Raw genomic sequence first — 23,944 nt, 5'->3', positions numbered from 1 at the left:
TTCATTTTTATTACTGCTCACAGTGACTGGTAATTGTTATCTCTGAGTGGCAGAGGAAAATACCAGCACATGGGAGATGCAACTAACAGCCCAACAACCAAATCTTTTGTGTAAACTGTAGCATTAGCTAAGGGAGGAAGTTGTTTTGTTATATTGTGGCATTGAGAAAACGTATTTTCCAAATATTCCTGCCAAGAGATCCCTCTGCAATCGTACCAAGGAATTACTGCACCTCGGTGATAGCACAGAGCAAGCAAACGATTGGTCCAGCTCCTGCAGCTCTCCCACAGTATCCATGTAAAAAGACAGCAAGTGAAACATACAGCTGGCTTAACGAGTCCTGTGTGGATAGGAGACTCAATTAAAATTAAATTATACAACAAATTAGGTTTTAAATGCTGCGCTGCTTAGCCAGCCAGACAAATAATAATTAGAGATGTACTGATCTGCTGCTGTGTGCAGTTGACTGCTGTAACTGCTCTCCGTGAGCACTCACGACACTTCCCTCCCAGAGCAGGGTAGTTTTGTACCACCTTCCAAGAAATCCATCCCTCACCAGGCCCATTTTGTACTTGTCACCCTCCTGAGCCGGGCAGAATGTACAGGATCTCTTTCTGGAGAACATCTTTCCCATCTGTTCCCTCAGTTAATATTTCTTTAGCAATATACCTCCCCCTCTTCTTTGTTTCTAGAATCCAGGTCACTCTAGATGGAATTAATTTTCAAGTTCTGAATTGTGTAGGTATACATACATTAGATTCAGGAGAAACAAAAGCTACAAATATTATTTCTTTTCATAGTGATACACATACTAGCAGTTTGAAAATACTCCACCCTAGACAGATGGACACGAGCCAGAAACTGTCACCTCTAACACGGGTTCTGGCAAAAGAAATTTAGGATTCCTTATAAAGTACAACATTAAAATCAATTGGGTTTAAAATGACCTGAAGGCAGCTACCCAAATCCTACTGTACATTTTCAAATGTATTTGTACTGCATAAATATCTGTTACAGAGAACATTCAGAAAGACTGATACTGTTTAATTTTCTCCTCAATTTTTCTTCATCTCTGGAGAAAGTAATATTAAATTCTTAATATCAGATCTGGCAAAAGCAACTTGGAAAACATGTTTTATGATTAAACTAATAATTATGTGTCCTGCATGGAAAATAAAGTATTTAAAACCATCCTAAGCCAGCAAGAATAGTGTTATCATACAGCCATCTTCAGCTGTGGTTTCTGACTGCTGGCTGCTTGTCTGTGGGTAAGGAAAAACAACTTTGTAGTGCAAAAGAAAACATACCAAGGACAGCCTTTTACTCTAGCATTTTTCCAAATATTCATAGCCCAGTCCAGCAGAAATTCTATGTTCCTGCCATGCTGTAAATGAGAATACACCAGTAACGTGAAGGGTTTTCCAAATCAGGCAGCCAGCCCTAGATTTCTTCCTTATTATGTGGTAGAGAAAGGAAAACAGCCAGAGATGTCACATGAGGAGGAAACAAGAGAAGAATCATTTATGCCTTTTTTTTTTTTTTTTATGCTGTTAATCCAGACATCCATTACAGGCCACTGCCAGTGTTTGGGAAATTTTTAGACTAGGGGAAAGCAGCATGTTCCTGTGTCATGACTCTCCATATCAGTCCCATGCAAAGCCTTGGAATTACCCATGGGTTACAAGGTTAAGCAGCAGTGAGTTTAAGTACCTTAAAAGGAAGAACTCCCTGGGAATTCAGAGGACCTTCGAGGAAAACAAACCAAAGTGACACACCAAAATCATGCCCAAGGGAGCTGATGGAACAATGCAGTTCCCAGGAAGAAGTTCCTTTCAGCAGAATCATGGCTGAGCTGTGTTGCTGCGGGAGGAAAAATGAGGGGAGACTGCTCTGTGCCCAGCTGGCAAACACAGATCAAAAGTAATGCCATTATTGTCCACATTTCCCAGGTTGGCTTCACTGGATGCAGCACATTCCCAGTTGCTTTTGAAACCACTTTGCATCCAGGTATTTCCCAGAGAGAGCTAATGATAATAATTTAAAAGAAACCTGGTTGACATTACTTTTTAGAAATCGCTAACATCCAACTATTTTGTTACTTTCAAATGGAATTTTAAAGCAGTACAAATACACCTTTTGGCATTATTTACATCCTTCTTTTCTTGCAGCCTGGAGGGAGAAAGCAGTTTAAATTTTTGCCTTTGGCACTTTTTGCTTTCCAAAGATCAAACTCTGTAGGTAGCTTGCAAGCCCAGCAGATGGTCTTCTCTGTCTAATAAAGAGAGCAATTCCACTTGATTAGCAGAATGGAAGTATTTTTAATAGCCTTAGGTTTTCTAAGACGTGGGTTTGGTTTGGTTTGTAGATCCAGGTACAGCCCTACAGGAAGGTCTTTCCCCATCTTACCTGGCATGAGCCCACCCCAGCCAGGAGCATAAGGATGTGTACTGATTCTCATATTTCTTGGACCAGATTCAAACAGACCTCTTTAATGGTTTTTCTTGTCATTTATAGGTGACGTTCCAAGTTTTCTTTTTGATCATTGAATTCATGATGCTAAAGAAATCCTCCAGCACTCCCCCAGTCAGCCTTAGAATGACATGTTTAGTCTGAGGAAGAAAAAAAAATTGCATATATTATCTCAGGATGAAAAACTGCCTACAGAAAAATTACATTAATATTTCTGCAAAGATTCTATAGAAAATTGGGAAAATTTACAGTCTAGTTAAAGAATCGATTGCATCAAAGGGGATTTTTAAAATATTTCCTTATTTTGAGTGTTTTGAAACATGCTTCCTCCAGGGGGTGCCAAGTTAACACCACTGGAAAATAAAAATGTGTAAATTATCCCCACCAAGGACAGAACTGTCCATCCTGTCCATTCCCCTGGATCTCGTGAGGGATGCACCCCTCCAGTCTGGGCCAAAGGCACCAATCTAGGGTGACATTTCTCAGCTGTTCACCTGTGGAACTCTCTTGAAGTCAGAAACAGTGCTGACTGGTCCTGCAATAATGTCACACACATGATCTGCTGAGTTGGACAGGACACAGCCCTTGGAAAAGAGCTTTAAGAGCATCTGTGTGGAGAAATGCATCCATCTCAGCCTCTGAAAGACAGAGACTCTGGGGAGGGAAGGAGTAACAAATGCAGTGACAGCTGTGTGGAACTAACTTCAACCAGCTTAAGGGGAGAAGTAACCAGAGTAAGGGCAGAAACCTGGACTCGAGAACTAAAATGACATAAAAGCTGAAGAAAACATGGTCAGGAGTGTCAGCAGGTTTTCTGTAGGTCTGTAGGGAATGTCAGCCCCGAGTAGGATGTCTGTAAATGTCATTAGAGCAGAGGAGAAGTTTCACTGGCTCAGAAAATAGAGATCTGTCCCTTAAAACAGAGACTTTGCTTTGAACAAGTGACACTTTACTCTTAGGGAAATCAATTTAATCACTGTTTCCAGACAAAGGAGCAAGAGAAAAAGAAAATGTTGAGAAGTAATATAAAAACATCTATACCTTTTCCACTTTTCAATGCTCATGTTTTTCTTTTATCTACACAGCAGCTAAAATAATCACAGTCAAGCCATTCTGGATCCTTCAGAAATACTACTGAAAGAGTGCCTGGTTATCTTCCACTTGACAGTAAAATCTCCACTGGATAATTATTTAAGTAGAAAACTTCTGTAAGACTCCAGTAGTAAAAGACAAAATCTTTACTGTGTACGTAATTTGTTGTCTCATTCCAAAAGGCAAGTTTACTTTTCCTACTTGGAGATTAGCAAAGACAGCCAATGCTTGCAGTGAAAACCAACATAATAAATCTGTAACATCATATTAGTGTGGACATTGACAGAATGGAAAAAGGACCTGAATATTGTATTAATCCATTATTAGGGTGATCTCAGCCCCGGGGCTGTCAGTTAACACTGTACTGAATTCTCAGCTGCATGTAGCAGTGGAGCCCCGCTGCAGTCCTGAGCAGCAACTTCACATCAGCTAAAAATGTGACCACTTGTCTGGACTCTGACTTGCTGTGAAAGCACAACGAGTCCATGAACCAAAACCTTGAGCACTGGGAGTGATTTCTGTGACCACGTAGGGAGCAATGGGCTCCAGAGGGAAGGCTTTCCCAGCTGTGCCCCTGGAGAGTAGGTGCTGAAAATTGTCAGCATCTTTGGGGAAAGGAGAGCACAACTTTGGTGGAGTTCAGGTGCAGCTCAGCCATGCAGGTGCTCTGCCTTGCAGATCCCCTCTCAGCTGAACATCTTGGCAGTGCATTGAGTGTTTGCTACGCAACAACCCCAGGAAATGCTGTCCCTGGTACATGGGAGACAAATATCTTTCAAGCTGACTGTGCAGAAAGGGAATTTAGAGGCAGAAAAGGCAAATAAAGGAAGTGAGAATGAAAGGCAACCAAAGGAAATGGGCTGAGTACAGTTCCTACTCCCAAGCTGTTGAAGTAGGTATTTAAATCACAGCCTGGTAGCAGGCTGAGCAACACACAGTCAAGATGTTTTATGAGATTAATTTTTATTTTACATATTGCACAGTGTAATGATCTGTAAATTGACTGGTGTAGGCAATGAACCAGAGACAAGCAGATAAGAATTAGATATCACCTGCAGTACATACCTGGAAGCCTAGTCATTGGTTTTGTAAATGATAACATGCCCTAAATTGCATCATCTTCAGACTAGACACTGGGATTAATGAAACATTTTACCTTGTTCCTTACTGTCTCCCCATGCCATATTCTAGAGATGCATCGATATTTTTGTTTTGCATTCCCTTTGGAGATGCAGGCTTGCACACTAACTTGGTTGATGCTGAACTGTCTCCTGAGAAAGGGAAGAGTCTGCCTGCTACACCCTGTGCAAAAACAAAAGGTCCCATAAAACCTTGCCCGGATTATTACTGGCAGGGAGTCAGATCTGTCAGCCCTGAGGGATGTGGCAACATTTTTTATTTTTTATTTGATTAGTTAAAAATCCCTGCTGTGGATATTAAGAGGAAATCGGCCATAATTCAGGAGCAGTAGTTCTGATGGACACTGAAATGGAAGCTTTCATATTAAAGCCTTAGGAGGCCAACAAGAAAATTGGAAATCTGGAGGTATTGGCTGATGGGCACTATACTTTCATTATAGAGAACACCAAGCTCTATAAACCTCTTGGCGGGAGGGATAAAGGCAGAATCAAAACAGTGACCTTGAGATCAGAATGGCAGGTTTACAACAGGGGCCACATAAAGGAGAGGAAGAGAAAGCACAAGCCAAGACATCATCTTCAACTTGGACCTTGTTCTGGGCACTCCTGGTCAAAAAATGTCCACATTCTTTCAGTAAACCAAAACAGATACATAATATTTTCCTTCCATCCATGCAACTGGAACTCTTAACTCGGTTCTCTTTGCTTTGCATCTTCACTGCTGCATTATTCTCTCCTCTGCTTTTGTCATTTGATGCCTTGCCCCATTCCTTTTCCTGGCCAGTGCCCTGCTTTGACCAGATCCCTTTCTGTTTATGTCCTCCTTTGATTCACCATTCTCCAGTGCAGCAAGGAAAAAGCTATTGGATTCATTTCCAAGACCTTTTTTGACCCATGTCTATTCCAGCCTATAATTTTAATTAACTTTTAGGAGTCAAAGCTCACCTCTTCCTAATCACATTGCCAGTCTGTATCACCTCTTTGTTACATTTTCTCACATTTCCTTCTAAGCCTGACCTCAGTCAAAAGACATCATATTGTAGACTCTTATTTGGGTTAGGCTTTGAGGAGCCAAAAGGCATATATCATTTGCTAGTTAACCCTGGAGGCAACTGGCTGTGATTTATGGGGGTGTTGGAACACCCACAGCTCAGCATCCAAAGCCTCTGAGAGCACAGGACAATGTGGGTGTTGGCTCACCATCACCATGTGCTTTTTCATATGTGAACACTGGTTAAACACCCTGCATTCAGGTTTGACAGACTGTAAAGTACTGAAAGTCACAATATCCCCAAAACATTGCTCTTGATGTCTCTCATTTTATGGCATTCTCATCTTTTATAGCAGTGTATGCCTGGAGAAGTAATGGTTCAAGAGCTCACCTAAATCATTGGTTTCCAGTTTATGGTCTGCAGAGCCTGGCAAGCCCATGAAAAAACTTCTAAAGAGTCTGCAAAAAAGTGATTGAGAAAAAGAAAATTCATATGTGCCAGACAGCAATCTACATATGTGAAATTCCTAAAGGAGTCTGCACTACTGCTGGAAATTTTTTTAGGGGTCCACAAATCAAAAAAGGTTGAAAAACCACTGACCTAAATCTTCTCTTGCAACAGCAAATGGCCTAGAACTGCAGCAATATGAGAACTTGGCACTAAGAAATAGCATGACAGCTCAGCAGCACAAAACCTCTGCAACTTCTCACAGATGTAAGTGGAAGCAAACAGGACAGACACGTATCTGTTTTGCTTTTGTAAGTATTTGTTCAGGGATTAGTGTTAAAACAGACACAGAGAACAAAAAGGGCAGCCCACTTGAGTGCTAACTAAGTAATCTTGACCACAGATTACTGTATGCAAAAAATCTGGAGATGGATGTATTCCTTATAGAGATTGGTCATTTCAAAGGTCGAACTTTCACTAATTAAAAAGAAAAAGAATCAGACAAGGACAATCCCTATTAAGGCATCATGTAGTTATTTCAGGAGGTTCTCTGGAAATAAGCTTGTTTCTGTGCTAATTTTTCTTCTGGCAGAACCAATTCAATCTTGGCCTTTACAAGCTGGTCTTTTACATTTGCTTCAAAATTGGATTTGGGCCTCTGGAGATATCTGATGTCAGCCTTCCTAATGTAGTGTCAACATGAAGACACAAAGAGATAAAAAGTCAGTTGCACTTAGAGATTCCTTTTGCCAGGGTCTAATCTGGATTTTTCACTCTCTTTCACTTTTGCACTCTGGATCACTGCATCTTCTTGTCGTGAGTCACATTAAGCAAGAGGGCAAGAGTGTGCTTAGCCAACCTCCTTGGTTTATAGGCAGGGTCACTAACACAGCTGGAACACATACTTATGCTTCATGATATCACCTCATAAAACGGTCACATAGCAGACAAATTTTAAGTGCATATTTGAAAAGCAGAAACTCTGGGGTCAGGGTGGCGCAGACTGGAGGAAGGGTAAATGCAGGCTACAATGAGAAATAATGAGACTCCCTTTGCTGGAGGAAATGGTCAAACATTAGCATTTCAATAGAAGAGGTCAAACCATTTCATCCAATACAGGATGTCATTCCCTGCAGACCAAGTTAATACAACCCATAACATCTGTACTCTGCACCACACTTTTTAAATATGACATCCAAACTGTAGGTTACTCCCCACAAAGACTTATATTATCCCTCCTGCCTCCCTCCCTGGCCCAGCGTGCAGTCTGTGCTCATCTGGATCGTATGAACTAACCTACTGAAAATGGGACACAAAGGAAAAAGAGCAAGAACACAGAATATCTCAAAGATATTAAGGAGAACTGTGTAGGCACACAGCTCAGGACTTTCATAACACTCACAGAGAAAGACTGAATTACGATTCCTTGGACAACCTGAGTTCTGGACTTCCCTCACACATATATGACTTTGCAACAACAATGGTTGTGTCATTCCTTAGGGCAATAATATACATTATTTATAGACTACGAGTTGATCATTTTCTCAACTAAAACAAGCACCAACAAAGTATTTTCTGCCGTTGCCTGTGAGAGGCTTTAGGTTTCTATTCTCTTGCAGATGACTTAAAAGCAAATTGCTTATCTCTTCTTCTAGAGTGACACAGCCTGTGTGCAGAGCTAACTTAGATAGGACATAGCATTTATGCAAATAACATGACTGCAAATAAAGGCATGGTACACCAAGTAGGATAAATTTGTAATTAAAATCACATGTGACTCATAAAATGAAGATATCCAATCCAGGCAGACTCCTAAACTCTTTTCCTGGAAGTGTGAAAATGCTGTGACCAAAAAAAAAAAAAAAAAGAAAAACAGAAAAAACCAAACCAAACAAACCCCCACAAAACAACAACCAAAAAAACCCCAACAAAACTAACCCAGAAACAAACTAACCTCCTCTTCCCCCTGCATTTCCCAATCTGCAGCAGTTTCATGGTCCAAACACCTACAGAGTCAAACATTTGCTACCACTGCCACAGAGCAGAAAGTGAAGCTGCTTTGTGCAATGTCCTGCTTAGCATGTTGTATTTCACAAAGGCACTAGAGAAGGTATTTTGTTCCAGGCCTCATACATGGCAACTGGGACAGGATTTTGGGCCACAGGTAGAACATCATCGCTGTGCCATATGGCTTACCTTCTTAAAAAGGTAAGAGAAATCCTCATGTTCAGATGAGCTGTACAGCTGTTCAGTTCTGCAGATCTGTGAATTTGCCTTGATGCTGTTTCTCCTCTGCTTACACCTCTGTGTCATTTAACCCCCCCATTTCACTGTTTCCTCGGCAGTCAGGGCCCAGCAGCACATCCTCCCATCAGCTCCACCCTGTACCCCAGCCAGGAGCATGTTAAACGTTTGATTGGATTCAGCTGGATCTTTCTGCATTGTGGGAAGAGCAGACAAGCATTTGAATAGAGTTCCTGGGTGTTGGTCTGGTTATCCAGATCAATCCCTTTGCCAGAAAGAGAAAAAGCAGCATCACATTTTTCATAGTGCTTTTCTTAAATGACATTTCCTTCCTTCCATTAAGCCAATGTCCAGGGGAGACAAATGAATTGCTTTGTGTATCTAGAGGATCTTTGAAATCCTTGAGTGTGCAAGAATGAGAAAAATAACAGGGAGCAGAATGGAGGAAGGAGATTTAAATACATAAACTTCCAGACTGAAAAAAAAAAGGGCTAGAAAATGGAGGCATGGCACAAGAAAATAACTGAGACATAGGGATGCTCCAAATAACACAGCTGCTAGAGGAGAATAAAACCAACACAAAAGAACCTCACTCAGTAAAGGGAGAGCTGATGTTCAGCAGCGCTCAGAAATTTTAATACTGATGTGTAAAATTAAACCATGACAGCAGAACAGGCTTATCTGCAAGCGTCACGTTACTTCCCCTGGGATCACTACCTTCCCACTGGTGCTTCTGTCATCTTCTCCTCCCCCCCTCCAAATCTCACTTGACCTGAATTCTCATGATTTGACTCCATAATCCTCTGGTTTCCACTGTATGCACACAAAAGATTATTGTACAAAAGCGAATTCCCAGGGCCTTGGGCTTTGCTTTCCATTTAGTTAAAGAATTATCCTACAGTAGTTTAGGTGCTGGGAAAGTTGTCCTGTAGATTATTGCCTACAGGGCAAATGCTGAGGAGGCTGCTAACGAGAGAACAGATGTTCAGTGGCTTATGAGCCTTGCTGAATGTAAATATCTTCAGCACACTGCCTGTCAATAAGCCTCTGCCTAAGAATGGCCAACCTGATGGACAAAATTCACCCCCCGTGTAAATGCATGGGCTTAGGCAGAATTACACTCAGGAAGAGGCTGTTCCTTCATCTGCACCAGAGAGCCAGAGTTTAAAAGCTTGTATAGAAATTGAGACGAAATGTCATGAAAAGTTAATATTTTTTAAACAAGCCTTGTCTCTTTCCAAGAGAAAATGCAGCTCTTGGATCTGTTATGACACAGCAGGCCTAAAATAAACAGATTTCACTGAGACATTGATATTAGGGGTGAAAGATCTTACAGTGACTGGATCTCTAAAATTTTGCTTGTGTCCATAAAAGGATGTTCTGTTTACAGGGCTTCAGTGGTGATGTCTTTCCTGGCAGCAGCAATTTAAGGGGAGTGGGCAGCCCTGGACACCCCTGAGCATCACTGCCCATCCCTGCTCACCCCTCCCTGTAACACTACAAGACCTTAGGTGGTCTTCTAGGCAAAACATGGAAAGAATTTAAGCCCCCTCTTACAGTCCTCTGAACACAAACTTTCAGCTACCAAAGCAGTCCATTTGCTCCCCATTCCCTGAGGAGTGACCTCCAGAGCACAGACACGGAGTGAGGGCCGACTGCAGCTCATTGATGCTTCTGACTGGCTTTTTTTAATGAGGTTTCTTGGCAGAAGACCAAGCTATGCAAGGAGGGCACTTGCCCTCAAGCTTTACCCCTTCCAGCCACCCTTCCTGGGGCAAGGGCAGGCTGACCTGCTTTGCCACGGCAAAGCTCAGTTGTACCTGCACTGCTGGAAAGCTCTGGCTGGTCACAGGTTGCCACTTCACTGCTGAAGTTCAGTAGCTGCACTCTGTCGTCAAGTTCCTTGGTACAATTTTCAGGATTCACTAATGAATCCTTCCAGCCAAGTGTGCCAGATCTCTGTGTCTTTGCCAAGTGGTGCTCAAAGTTCCCAGTTATGGCATGACAAGGGCAGGCAGGTGGGCAGGGTCTCTCTTCATCAAGCCCATGAAACCAGGAAGGGGCTGCTTTTTTCTGGGAGCCCTCTGTTACAAGGGCATAACCACAGTCTGAAAAATAAACAAACTCCACCATGTACAATATTTAACTGAAAGGACTGGCTGGCAAGCTGAAACCTGGGAAACCTGGGTCAGCTACTGAACTATTTTATGATGTGGAACAAATCACTGTGCTTGTGTCATTCCTCTGTCCCATCCCAACCAGACTGCCAGCTTTGCACAGACAAGACTTGAGTTTTATTAAACATGTATACTCTACTGAGCACAGTGCAACACTTGTCTCACCTGAGGCTTCTAGGTGTTCTTGTAGCACACATAATAATAACACTTAACAGTTCAATCTCTTATGGTGGGAAGTCCCACGAAAAATATTTAGTGTGTGCCTTTGTGTATATAAGAGTGGTTGGCATGAAAAGATGCCGCAGAAAATACTGTAATTACAATCTATTCTTTTGGAGATAGACCTTTACTGCTGCAGTGTGATTACCTGTGTGTGGAGAGCACCAGCTCTTCCAGACCACACAGGAGCAGCAGCTGCCAGGACAGACCCCCCTGCCTGCACCAGGATCACGGGCAGGACCCAACCTGCTCAGCTTCACTCCTTCCCCTTGCCCTCTCCCTGCAGGCAAACCACAGCTGGCAGAGCTGAGCTACCCCAGCAGAATCCTGGCCAGGACAAGAAAGTGAACACCCTGTTTCTCACCAGAACTGTCACCATCTATTAATACCTGACCAAAGTCCTCTGCAGCACCTGATGATGCCCCTGTGGACACTAAACCTGCACCCACCCAGCTGTGCTCAGCACCGGGGGCACAGCAGGGCCACAGCAGCCAGGCTGAGGGTGTGGAGGTAAGAGGAACATCAGCACAGAGACCTCCATGGAAATAGAGAACTGTGAGGTACTTCAGTCCCTGCAGAACCTTACTTGAGTTGCACCGTTGTTAGGATGGGGTCTTTAGTAGCTGTAATAGCTCTTAAGCAAAGCTATCTGCATGTTTCTGAAGCCCTTTAGTATCCGTGGGACAAAGCAGGATCTATGGCAGGGCTGCACACGACTTACTGGGTTTTGGCAGAACAGCAGAACATTTACTTCCCCGCCTTGAGCTTCCACAGTGAAAGGAGCGACCGGTTCCAGAGCGAGCGGCCGGGCCGGCGCAGGAGCAGGAACGGGAACAGGAGTAGGAGCAGGAGCAGGAGCAGGAGCAGGAGCAGGGAGGCGATGCCTCCCGGCTGTCCTTGTGCTCCAGAGGCGCTAGATGGCAATGTGGGTCTTCAGCAGCCGTGGGAAGGCAACCTTGGGGGAGCCCGGGGGTGGGTACCCCTGGGCACCCCTGAGCATCCCTGCACGCCCCTCTGCATCCCTCCCGCAAGACCTCAGGCGGTCTCCTAGGCAAAGTGGAAAAAAAATGCTCCTCGGTGGCTGTCATTGCCCTCTGCCTCCAGCAACTGCCTCTCTTCCCAGACTGGAATTTATCCGTGTCTGGAAATAAAAGCTGCAGCTCGCGGCAGGGCTGGTTCGTGCTTGCTGCAACACGTGTTCTGGGGACAGGGAGCGTTATATCACTGTGCTACTGCTGGGACCCACGGTATCCACGGGACACCAGGGCAGGAAACCTCATCTGCAGGCAGCACATGTGCCAGCAATGCATTTGTGTGCCCAGGCTGCTGTGAGACCACACACCCTGCAGCCCTGCAGGCAGTGCTGGTGGGGGCACACCAGCCTGGGCACCGCCAGGCACTGCCATCACTAGCTGCCTTCTGCAGCCTTTCTGCCCAGAAAAGATTAGCATTTCCTTTTCTGAGTACAGAATAATATTTCTGAGGGTTTGTTTCTGGACATTTTATTAATTACCCTCAATCCAGTGATTTTTTTTCTTAATAAGGGAGCATTTTTCTTAATAAAAACTCACAGACAGAGCATTTTCTGTGGTTGCCTTTGGATGGAGTTTAATCTAGAAGTCACAGGCATGTTTTTAAGAGGAAATTTTAAAATTAATGACACCCTTAACTTGGCAACACAGATGATCTGCCACTGGGTTTCTGGTTTCTGTTTAGGTTTTTTAACCTGCCATATGATGGTATATTTAATATTTCAGTTTCAGAACTAACAGGCTTATCTCCTGTCTTACACCTTCCCTCAGTGGTGGAGTGTGTTACACGAGCTGCTTCCTCCAAGCTTGTCATAATTCTGTTGTACTTCTTAGTGTTGCCTCCACTTCAAGCTCCCTGTGCCCATCACACAGATGGAATCAGTGTTTCACAGCAAGAGCTGCACTCCCCAGGACTGGGTGGTGAGCACTGGACTGGCAGTCCATGCACACAAGCTCCCCAGCCTGATTTGTGCTGCCTGTTGCACTGGGGACTTACCATTAACTCTGTTGTCATTCCTTGTCTGCTTTAACATGATTGCTTTCAAGATTTCTCTCTCCAGGAAAACATCTGTGTTTTGGATTAGTTTTCCCTAGACAGATTTACTTACCGTTTTTCCACATTAAATCTCCCCATTTTGTTTCTTTCTAGTCTATCTAGGTCCTTTTTCTGTTATTGTTCCTCCAGGTGCATTCAAAAATCTCCCCATTTAGTGGAGTCAGCAGAGTGCTCTGGTATCCCAATTTACTCTTTGTATTCGACTATGAATGAATCACACATTCCTGGATGTCCTTCTGTAGCACAGTGCATTCACTTCCTGCAGTCCTTTGTTTACAGTTCATGCTTTTGTCATCTGCATGATTGTGCCAATACCCAAAAGGATTTAAATTACTGTTTCCACCAGACACATGTGAAAAAGCTATAAAAACCAGAATAACTCCCCTGATTGTTCTGCTTATCAGCCATAGTTACATTATCTTCTGCACATTACAAGGCTTTCCTCTTAGTATCTGTTTTATTTTATAAAATATAAGCTTGCAGTAACCTCCAGATGACTATTGATTTCTATTTGAAAACTGTTTGAAAATTTACTTTTTACCTTGTTTTCTGACAGTATAATATCAGTTGTCTGTTGCTTAGTTGTAACTAGCAGAAAATATTTCATCTTTTAATTCACGGATATAACACTATAAATAGGCCCATGAAAGAAATAAAAATTTTTGAATGGCAGCAACCTTGTCTCAAAACAGAATAAAATGAACCGGTGAGTGAATTTAAAGAGTGTACTTTTCTGCCCTTTGTTTTACCCATGTATTGAATTCAGGGTGAAAGCACGTGTAGACTGTGTCCCCAAAACACACATCCCCTTGTCAGCATTCCTGTATTTCATCCAGATATGCTTTTCTTTTTGACCCTCGTGCTCTGAGGTCAAACACTACACAACCTGTCTCGAAACAACAGCAGAGCTGGAGGCTGTAGCTGTGGCAACAACCGGGGCTGTGCCGGCCCTGCAGCTCTCCCTTGAACACATGGGGGAAAGGACATGCAGTGGCAGAGCTGCCCAGAGAGCTGTGGCAGTGCAGTGCCAGTGCACCCCAGAGACTGCTGGCAACAGGCCCTGGTTCTGCTCAGCACAGCTCCCCTGGCCGAGAAGGGAGCAGAGGAAGGAGGCTCAGAGCTGACGTGCTGTGCTCCCCGCGGGTGGAGCAACGAGCAAAGCACAGCTCGCTCACGTTATTTTCTACTTTGTGTCCCAGCCTTGCTTCCAGTGAGAGCTGCTTCCATTTCCCTCTGCTCCTTTCTTAATACAGAGCCAGATACTCCATCCTGTGCTCACTCTTATTCCTCCTGGTAGGTTTGCAATTTGAGCACTGCAGTGATTTACTCCAAGGTCTTGTTCTCTCAAGGCATTTCACTGCTCTTTTCTCTTGAATGCACTTGAGAACCAGGACACAAGGACTGTATCCTTCTGATGAGTCACAGTAAGAGCATTTTTACCTCTACAACTGGCCTATTGACCTATCAGGTCCTCAAAGCAACCACAGCCAAGACTATACAGGTTTGCAGTACTTCTCCCTAAACTCAAGCACTCCATTGCTTCACTGTCACTCCCCCACCACTCCAGCAGGGCTTTTTAAATGTTCCTAAGATTCATTTGTTCATTATTATTTTAAAGCTGAGCACAGGACCAAGCAGCTCAGTCCTCAGTGTGCTTTTTAGATGACCTGGCTAAGCCACTGGTCACACACTGCCTTCCTCTGCCTGCCACAGACTGTGAATACACCCTTCGTGTGGGAGAGGATGGCAACCTGTACCTAAAGACCTTGCTTATTAGCCTGATACTGATCTTCGAGGCCCCTGTGCTTTGCCTTAAGTCCACTCTCAAGACTCTCCCACCCTCGCCCCCTTTATCTTCACAGAGGATGACAGCAAAGTGTGGGCACAGTGGGAGTTGAAGATTCACTGTAATCATTTGCAACAGCAATTAGCAAACATCTGTGCTCACCTGAAGCCTCCATGGCGTGACAGAGTGTAGCACATGTCCTTCAAATCCCACCCCTGCTCCAGGCTGTGCAAAGTCCTGTAGGATCAGAACTCCCGGCTTAGCACTGCTGACAGGCAGACAAAGGCAGAGACAGACAGCCCTCCTCCCTCACCCTTATTCAGCTGTCCCTCCTCCTTCTCCTCCTCCCACCTGTGAGCCTTTTGCTGTTAGAGCTTAGTGCATTCAGCTGTCTTCCACCTCCATCATTGCTTTGATAACTGATAGCAGGGAAGGTATTACTTAAAGAATCTGGGTGACTGTTAGCAAAATAAACAGGAGATGAAAGATAAGGCAGTCTCCTTGGTGCGTAATTACCTTAAATGAAGGTCTGTTTGCTAATACTGTTGTTTTGATGTGCTAAATAGCTTGGGCTTAACGCCCCAGCAGATACTAAAACTAACTAACTAATTCCCGATGATGTCATGCCAAGATTACAGAGGCTGGGGAGGCAGGAGTTAGGGGAGGAGTGCTCCCAAATCGCCCGACGTGGCTGGTGGGAGGCTCGTCCTCACAGGCAGCTCTGCTGCCAGCGCAGCAAAACCCCCCAGGTGATGCCCCCAGGCAGGCGAGTGGCCCTCTCCCAGCCACCTCCTGCCTTCCCCCCAGCCTGCTCCTGAGGACACGCTGGCAGGCGTGTGCCAAGGAGAGCCCTTCGCATTCTCTCTGCGGAGCTCTGCAGGGCAGGGTCGCTCCCCGGTTCTTGCTGCGAGGGGGACACTCTCCCTCCGCTCAGAGCTGGGCTGGAAAAGCTGCAGCTGGTCTGGAGGCAGCCGGGTTACCTGCGTGTGTGCACAGTGTGAGCTGTGTGGGATCGCAGGGTTCCTCTCTTTTATTTGATTGTCTGCCTGGGAGCATCCTCTGACCTATTTATGCCCGCAGTTGTGTCCCTTGGCCCGTCCCTCGTGCCCAGTGGCACCGCACGGGCAGGGTGCCCTGTGCCCATGCTGCTCACAGCGGGGCTAATGGAGACTGACAGTGGGCACCGGCTTTTTTAAGGCTGAGGAGTTTCCTGGGGTGTTAACTAATCCCTTAGAGGTGCCATTAGCTTATGATAACCACACCTTTGAAATTGTTTTATTGCTTTAATAATGCGGTGATGATGGAAAACGGGGAACATGCCACATTTATTATTTATGCTGGTAAAAGATGAAAGTTAGCAATTAGAAGCTTTAAACCACAGGTTCAGCAGAACTACATGACTTACATTTATTCATTTTTGGACCTGTGCACCCCAGCACTGGAATGCCCTTACTGTCCAGGTTTGTTATGTTGAGCTGCCTACAGAATCCATGGCAAAGTGGCAGGGCCAGCACAATTAATGTTGTAAGATGGATACATATCTTACTGCAGGGATGGGTGGAGATTTCCTGGTGGGGAGCTGTTGGAAGTGGAACAGTGCTTTATGATATCTGAACTAATCTTGTGCTATGATAATTCTGTCTTGCTTAAGTGCTTGCAGCCTCTCTGTGCTGTAGTCATGCTGTGGCAGCTGCTGTGTGCATCTGATCCAAACTCGCTGCTTCCCCACACACTTAATTGGCAAAATTGCCACCTATTGTTTATAAAAAAGCATGGAAAGAGTGAGCAGAATCTTGGTCCCCAAGACCAAGCAGTGGCTCTGCTGCCACACGGCTGGGAATCACACTCTGTCATCTCAAGGCAACACAGAGACGATGTATGTTGTACCATATGTGTTGTGACATCTGCATCTGGATGGAGCAGCTCTAGTGAAATAAAAGAAGCTGGTGCAGCTCATGGTAAAGCACAACATCAGGCCCTTCAAGGCTGCCGAGCTTCCAAAGCGTGGGGTTTTAACCTGAGCATCCAGAGAAAGGCACCAACACCCCAGCAGGACTGAAGGGAAAGGTAGGAAAGTTAGGCTTGTTGTAAAAGAAACGTGCCAAGACAGGATATGTCCATCCTTGGAGCTGTAATGGAAGCGATTTCACTAATCTGCCTTGCAGCCCACTTTCTTATTCCATGTGATCCTTCTGTGAGCCTGCAAGCTCGTTTGATCGCTTCACCTTAGGATCAAATAAGCAGAGGGCTGACTGGCTGTTTTATCTGCAGTTGGCAGAAAATGGAGGTGAGGGAGAGCAAGCGAGTTTCTATTAAGAATAGAGAGATTAATGCACCCAAATTTAATTGGAATTGCATGAGCAGGAGAGAGGTGTCAAGCTCTGAGTTCATGCATAGATTGTGTGGGTGTCCTATGTACTACATTTTGAACATTGGCAGCATGACTATCTCTGCCTTGTACTTTGGTACTTGCTATGAGCTTTCATGTGGGTTAGTGGTGTTGTACATCCTTATTTCCACTGTACCTCCTTCTGCCCTTTGCCTCATTGCACAACATCACTCCCACTGACGGGCTGTGTGCAGGCAGAGGTGACCCAGGACCTTGTCCATGGCTTGGTTTCTCCTTGGCTCCAACATCCTCAGTGTTATCAGTGTCACACCCATGTCCTTACCACAGCCCTTCCATGATGCAAACCCTGAAGCAAACCTAGGCCAGCTGCAGCCCATGTCCAAAGCCTGGTGCTGTGAGTGAGCAATGCTGAAGTGCAGGGCAAAGTGGGACCCCTGAAGTCATTAACATGCTCCTAATGAGTATGGGCACTCTTACACCAGTGTGTTGTTAATTGGGATCCATGTTTCTCCTTTGGAAGGCTGGTTCAATGGCTTTACCCAGGAAGGTTGCACTTACATCAGTCACTGGCACCCACATCACCCTGTACACAGCCTGGGTTCCCAGCCTTCATCCCACACCTGACAAGGTCTCACTTTGCAGGACCTGCTGCACTTTGGTTGGAGAAAAAGAGGCACCCACAAAGTCCTTGTGGCTGCACATGCCTTCCTGAAGAAATGACACACGATTCCAGGCAGGCTGCTGAGGGGTTGAAGCTGGTGCAGTCAGCACTGCGAGCGTGGGCTGCTGCCACTGACAGAGAGAAGTGGGTTTAGGCCCATCCAGTGTCTTCTCACATGAACACCACCCTTTGACAGAGCCCATGCTCTTGGTTCAGGTCATTCCTGTGAGGCTGGAGCTCAGCAATGGCAATGGGCTAAGCCTGGGCATGGGCTTTGTTTCTTCTCCTCAAGGCTGCTGCCAGCCTTGGCCGTGCTCAGGGACCCTCGCTCAGAGGATTGTGCTGTGCTAGGAAAAATGTTTCTGGCTCTTCTCATGTGTATTTGGGGCAGAAAGAAGGTGTAGTTTAGATTAGAGCACTGCAGCTTTATCAGTGTTTATCAGTGTAGGAGTTCTGCTCCGTGTAGCATAACAGCCTCAAGTCCTTTTAAACCCTGACATCAATATGTGGTGATAAGATAACACTGGTTATCCTGTACTGGTTGCTCTAGATAAGATAAACCCTTTTATGCTTTAAAACAGGACTCAAAGTTTCTGCTATGTTTTCTTTTCCTTTTAATGTAGCAAACTCCAGAAACATTTTATTTCTAAGGGAGTTGTATTTGTTAAGAGCAGATAAAAACAGTACATATCATAAATAAGACTTTCCAAACTTGCCTAAGAAGCATGAAACATTTTCTTTCAAAGACTAAATAGAAATGAGCTAGTAGGAGGTAGATTTCAGTGTCTTAGAAATTTGTTGGATTAATTAGAAGCTAAAATTATTCCAAGTAAATGGTCATGCCTACATTTATTTCATCAGAAGTGTGTCCACACAGTGATATTGCAGCAACACTGGATGTTAATTTTAAGGTGGTTACTTTTAATTAAAATGAAATAACTTCTGTAGGAATATTGCTTGAGACAGCAGTATTTTGCATTTAAAGCTGGGACAGAATATCTCTGTACAAGCCAGTATATCCATTAATCTACAGCACTGACTCTTCAAGTAGAGACTATATCTTCTGAGAATTTAGACATATCCATTCATTAGTGAGTTAAAATTAATAACTAGGTCCTTTATGAAATTTAGCACTTTAGTCTTGTTTGTCCCAAATGATTTTAACAATGGAGTAACAGACTCTTCACATTTTCTGTATAATTAAAATTAATTGAAATTATGTGCATTAGTTGTAATTAAGCTATGCAGCTAAGAGTGGTTGTATCTAATTGCTATGATTATATAGGCTACAAACAAGCTAAAGGAATGAAAGTGGAGTTACTGTGACAGGAGAACTCAGGCTCTCACCACCTTCCTGTGACTGATGGTCTGCATCAGTCTGCATCATGGGATGAGGCAGTGCTCAGGAGCAGGATATGCTCAGGAGGTAGCTGAGCTGGCTCAGCTGGCCCTGTTTTTAAGCTCATTCTAGTGCCCCAAACCTGATCATTTAAGGTTGCCATTGCACCCTTTGTTCAGCTTTAGTGTAGCACTAGTGGGGGGAGAGGAACTGCAATGGGAATGCAGCCCCTGTAAAGTACAGAAGCCTTTGGTGCAGTGTCTAGCACAGCCCATAAATCACTGCATTAGCTGCAAATTTACCTCCATGTTCACCAATTCAGCCCAGTTACATCAGGCATCCCATTACCCCAGCACCAGCTGCCCCTCAGGAACTGTACAGCTCACAGAAGGTGACCCTGGAACAGTGGAAGCAAACTCCTGGTTTTAACTCTGATGATTTCCACGTCCCTGTGGAAATGTTTTGTGGCTGCAAAGCACCTCTGGGCCACTTTGTCCAGCTGCTTCGCACCAAAACTGCCCACAGCAGTGCCACAAAGGGGAAAGCAAACCAAACAAAACACCCCCTCCCTGCTCCATTAGCTCAGGAAGGCTCAGTTTGATGTAATCAGGCCTAAACCACAAATCTGTGGTCATTCTGTAGGTCACTGCAGGGGCAGGCTGAGGTTGCTGGGGATGTCAGACCCATGCAATTACTTTTTTTGTGTGTGTGTGCTCTGCTTAAGCTTTCTGAGCAGTGTCTTGAAAGTGCAGCTCAAATTGTGGGTTTCTACATTCATAATGCATGGTCTGGGGAATAACAAGTGCCTTATATTATAATTTATGTTAGGGTTGGGTTTTTTTTGTTTGTTTGTTTGGGCTTTTTTGCTTTTCACCGCCCTGGGAATATTGAACTTCATTTCATGGAAAACCCAGGGAAAAATTGGGCTTATTCCCATGCCAGAAAAGCCTACAAAGATTTGCAGTGATGCTGTTGTAATCTGCCCTCTCGCCACCTGCAGCTGGCTTGTGCATGACAGGCCCCAGAATGCAGGGCTGTGTCATGTCTTGCAGGGTGTTAGAAAAATGAACATTTCAGCAAGGTTTCAGCCTCTCCAGCACACGGGAGTGGGAGGGACATGGCTTAGCTTTGCCAGCTGTTCACGTGCCACCCCCACCACAAAGCAAAACAGCCCCCAGAGCACTCCCCTGGTGCACCAGCAGATGCAAAAGCCTGTGCTCAATGCACAGCAGGCAACAAAGACTTATAAACAGCCCAAATTTCCCTCCTTAGAGTGCATTGGGAGTGACTGACAGGGCTGCCAAGCAAAGCCTCTCGGAATGTACAGCACATGGAAACCTTCCTGCTAATTAGTGGGAGATGGTGCTTTGGGCAAGTGATCCCAAAGTCTCTCTCCCACCCTGTATCTGTCCCTAACTCAGGGCTGGTCTCTGCCAAGGAAGCTCTGTTTATTCCCATGCTCCAAACACTCCAGAGGAGGTTGTAACCATCAGTCATCCACTTTGGCCAAAACCTCTTGGCATGCTTCATTCTGCTTCCCCATAAAATCCCAAGAACCCACTTTTTGCAGGGCTGCTTCATAGCCCAACATTGCAATATCAGTTTTATCCTGCAAAGACTCAGCTGTCTACCTTCAGGCTTAGCAGTGTGATTGCAAGAAAATATTTATTTACACAGAGGTGTAAATTAGTGACCCTCTCTCACACAGATGTGGCAATCTGGCTGACTTCCCTCTTATCATTTCTTTGATAATCTGCATCCTGTGAAATTTAGGGTAGAGATTTAGGCAGCCCAGGGTAACCACATGGCCCATGTGTGCCAGCACTAAAGGAGCTGCACTGGTATTATGGTGGGGAAGCAGAGCCTTTAAAAAAAAATCACCCCAAAAACAGGGTGGACAGACCACAATATTTGTTGGGGGTGGGTGGAAGAGCACACGAAAGTGAGAGGATCCATTAACATTTTGCACCATTAGTCAGGAGCCTGGGGACCAGCTATAGCAAATAAAAACTCTACATAATTTAGTCAAGGAAATTCAGCTAAAAAAATTAGAAGTTTCTTTTTTTTTTTTTTTTCAATGTAATAACTTTTTACTCCATTTAATCTCCAGTTCAGCCAGCTGAACAGATAATAGAAAAGTACTGTGAGCTAGGGAATAGTCAGAACCAAGGGAGAGGAGAGAAAAAAAATCCTCAGAAACATGTTCACAAACAAGAGTCATCCAAGATACCAGAGAAACCAGGAAGCAAGTAAATCAGGACAAAACTAGATCTTCTTACCCCATCCCAGGAAACACAAGGAACCTGCTGTGCACTTCCATCTGGCAGCAGTGCAGACCAGCACAGGAGCTGTGTACACAAGATTCCATCAGCAACCCCCTGGCTTGCAGGCTCAGTAACCCAGTCTCCAGCTACTGCTGTGGGAGAGATGAAGTCACAAACTCACCAATGGGTTTTATTTTAATTTATTTTTTCTGTTTAGAAGTTAAAATACTAGCTTCTGTACAACTTGTGGCTGTACTCCTCTGACACCTTTGCTAATAAATATCTTGAAATGGACAATGACTAAAAAGAAAAGCCCAGCAGTTGCCTCCCAGTTGCTCCTGTTGTGTACTCATTTAGTATTGGATACAATTTTTTTTTTCCCCAAAGAAGTAGCTTTGATTAATGCTCTTTAAAGGCTGTATGGTGTTTTTGCTCCATAAAGAATTTCACCTGAACAATGTAGTTTTTCAACATACCCTAGTTAAGATGTTTAGGCCTTTGGTATCCAGGCTTTCTACAAACAAACAGTTCCTATCTTCCTCATGATACTTCCTTATCCTCTTCAAAACACTGAACACATCTTAAGAGTAATCAAGAAGCCACAGCAACTGCTCCTGGCAGGAAGCTGCCAAGCTGTTATCCAGAAGCCTGACCAGCATTATTTGGAACAGATGCTCTTTCAGCTTTGTAATTTTCAGCCAAAAACAATGGCAGTAAGTGAAAGTAAAGCTGTGGGTCAAAGGAAGGCTAAAATTGTATGAGAATCACATGAAAATATTTTTGATTTCATACATCCTCTCATTTACAGCATATGCTTCTGAACTGGTCTGTGAACACTAAAGCTGCAGGTTTGACCTTCATGTCCGTGACCTGGACTTGCCAACAGCTGAGACTCACTGGGAGCACAGGGTCACATCCTGCTGGAGCCCTGGGCACAGACTCACTGGGAGCACAGGGTCACATCCTGCTGGGGCCCTGGGCACAGACTCACTGGGAGCACAGGGTCACATCCTGCTGGAGCCCTGGGCACAGGCTGTGCCCCAGGAGGAAGCCCCTGTGCCTCTTTGACCTGGGGAGATGGGTCAGACCCGAGGCTCTGTTCTCCCTGTAACCCCTCCCAGCCCTTGGGGAGGCACTGCCTGGCCCTGGGGCTGAGCAGGGGGTGTCACTGCAGCCAGCAGTGTCTGCCTGGGTAGAACCTTCACCCTTCCATGAGCCAAGAGCAGTCACAGATGCAGACAGAGGTGTCACCCTGCTCACCTGCCCGGCCATCCCAGCCCCTGGGGCTCGTGTGTCCCATCCTCAGGGGCTCCCAGGGCTGCCCAGCACAGGGCACAGCACAAGGGCTGCAAAGCAGAGCAAAGCTTTCAGTCACTAGGGCCAGGCAGGCAAACTGTGCCCTCCCCAGCTGTGTGAAGGGTCCACTGGGCTCATGCTGTTCCTTCCTTTGCTAGGCAAGCTCAGTTTAACAGAGCTCAAGAAACAAGCAGGTCTCAGGAAATAAATGTTTTCAGTCTCTCTTTTTTATTGCCTGTAAAATAGCAGGAGGCTTTCAAAGCAACAGCAAATCCTGTTAAAAAAAGTAGAGAAAATTAAAGAAATGTTTCTTGTCTCAGATCCAGCCCTTTTCACCTCAACTTTCCATCATGGTACATAAAATTTTGTATGTTTTGGCAGAGCAGAGAAATAACTTTTCCCCCTTCTCTTCCTTGCACAGCCCAGGAGCTCTGAGTGAGCTTTAAACCAGTTTTGCACAAACACAGAACGGCCAAATAATAGAGCAAGAAAACAGCATTAAACTTTGTAGACAATCAACTTTATTCTGTGCACAGCAGCTAGTTTCTCCTGCTCTCAGCAGAAATAAAAAATTTACAAGTGTCCTGGGAAAACATTAAAAACCAAACACATCCAGACAAAGTCTAGTGCAAACTACTTGGAAATAGATCTGTGCATCACCTTCTGAAAGGCTCATTCCAGCTGTGCTGCTGTAGCCAAGCTGCTGGTGTCCAAAACAAATACACCCTGTGAGTTCAGGACAGGATTTGAGGGTTGAGATGTGGGTACCCGTCATCCGTGTCTCCCAGAGAGGCAGTCACAGTTCTCTGCTGGTGAGAATCTCCTCATCAAAGAGGTTTTCTGCTTCTTTCCTTGCACACTGCCACAGAGCAAGGATGCCTACGTATCTGGGAGAAAATGGAACCTCCCAGCACCAGGAGGAAAAAATCCAGCTACTGCAGAGAAGGGATCAAAGATAAGGGGGTAGGATGCATTCACAGGCACACACCCCAGCCCTTTCCACAGGGACCACATTAGGTTTGCTGTACACTGTTATTGCACTGAATGTCATCTTCCAAGCATAGCAAATAACATTTTCATAAAGCACTGCTTTTAATCAAGCACAACCCTCACATCCCCAAAGGAGCTATCTGGAGTCTCTCCTTTTTCTCTACTGTTCTTTTTTGCCCCCTTTTAACTCCTTCCCTCAGAGGCTTGTGCCTCCAGCAAGGAGGGCTCCATGTGGTTCCCTTCGGAGCTCATTAACACGAGTCCATCCATCAGGCCACGAGTCTGAGTGCGTGGTGCCAGGATCCCAGGGGGTCCTGCACACGGCCTGAGCACAGGGCTGGGCTGTCACACAGCAGAGCATTAATAACCCCGGTGCTTACGTGGGAACACA

General features: G+C 44.9%; 1 protein-coding gene across 1 annotated transcript in view; it reads right to left on the bottom strand.

Annotated features, from left to right (window-relative positions):
• The window catches only part of CHFR (checkpoint with forkhead and ring finger domains), a 37,962-nt gene extending 23,119 nt beyond the window's left edge, over positions 1 to 14,843 (bottom strand). Inside the window, exon 1 of the mRNA XM_051769090.1 lies at positions 14,816 to 14,843. Coding sequence (XP_051625050.1) covers positions 14,816 to 14,828 — 13 coding nt within the window. The 5' untranslated portion in view covers positions 14,829 to 14,843. The remainder of the gene's footprint in view (positions 1 to 14,815) is intronic.
• Between the last annotated feature and the right edge of the window lie 9,101 nt (positions 14,844 to 23,944).

Source organism: Manacus candei, unplaced genomic scaffold (genome assembly GCF_025592945.1).
Source record: "Manacus candei isolate 608988 ecotype Guabito, Panama unplaced genomic scaffold, ASM2559294v1 h1tg000103l, whole genome shotgun sequence".
Taxonomy (NCBI): Eukaryota; Metazoa; Chordata; class Aves; order Passeriformes; family Pipridae; genus Manacus; species Manacus candei.
The sequence above is the reverse complement of the archived record's forward strand: the minus strand, read 5'-3'. Positions and strand labels throughout refer to the sequence as shown.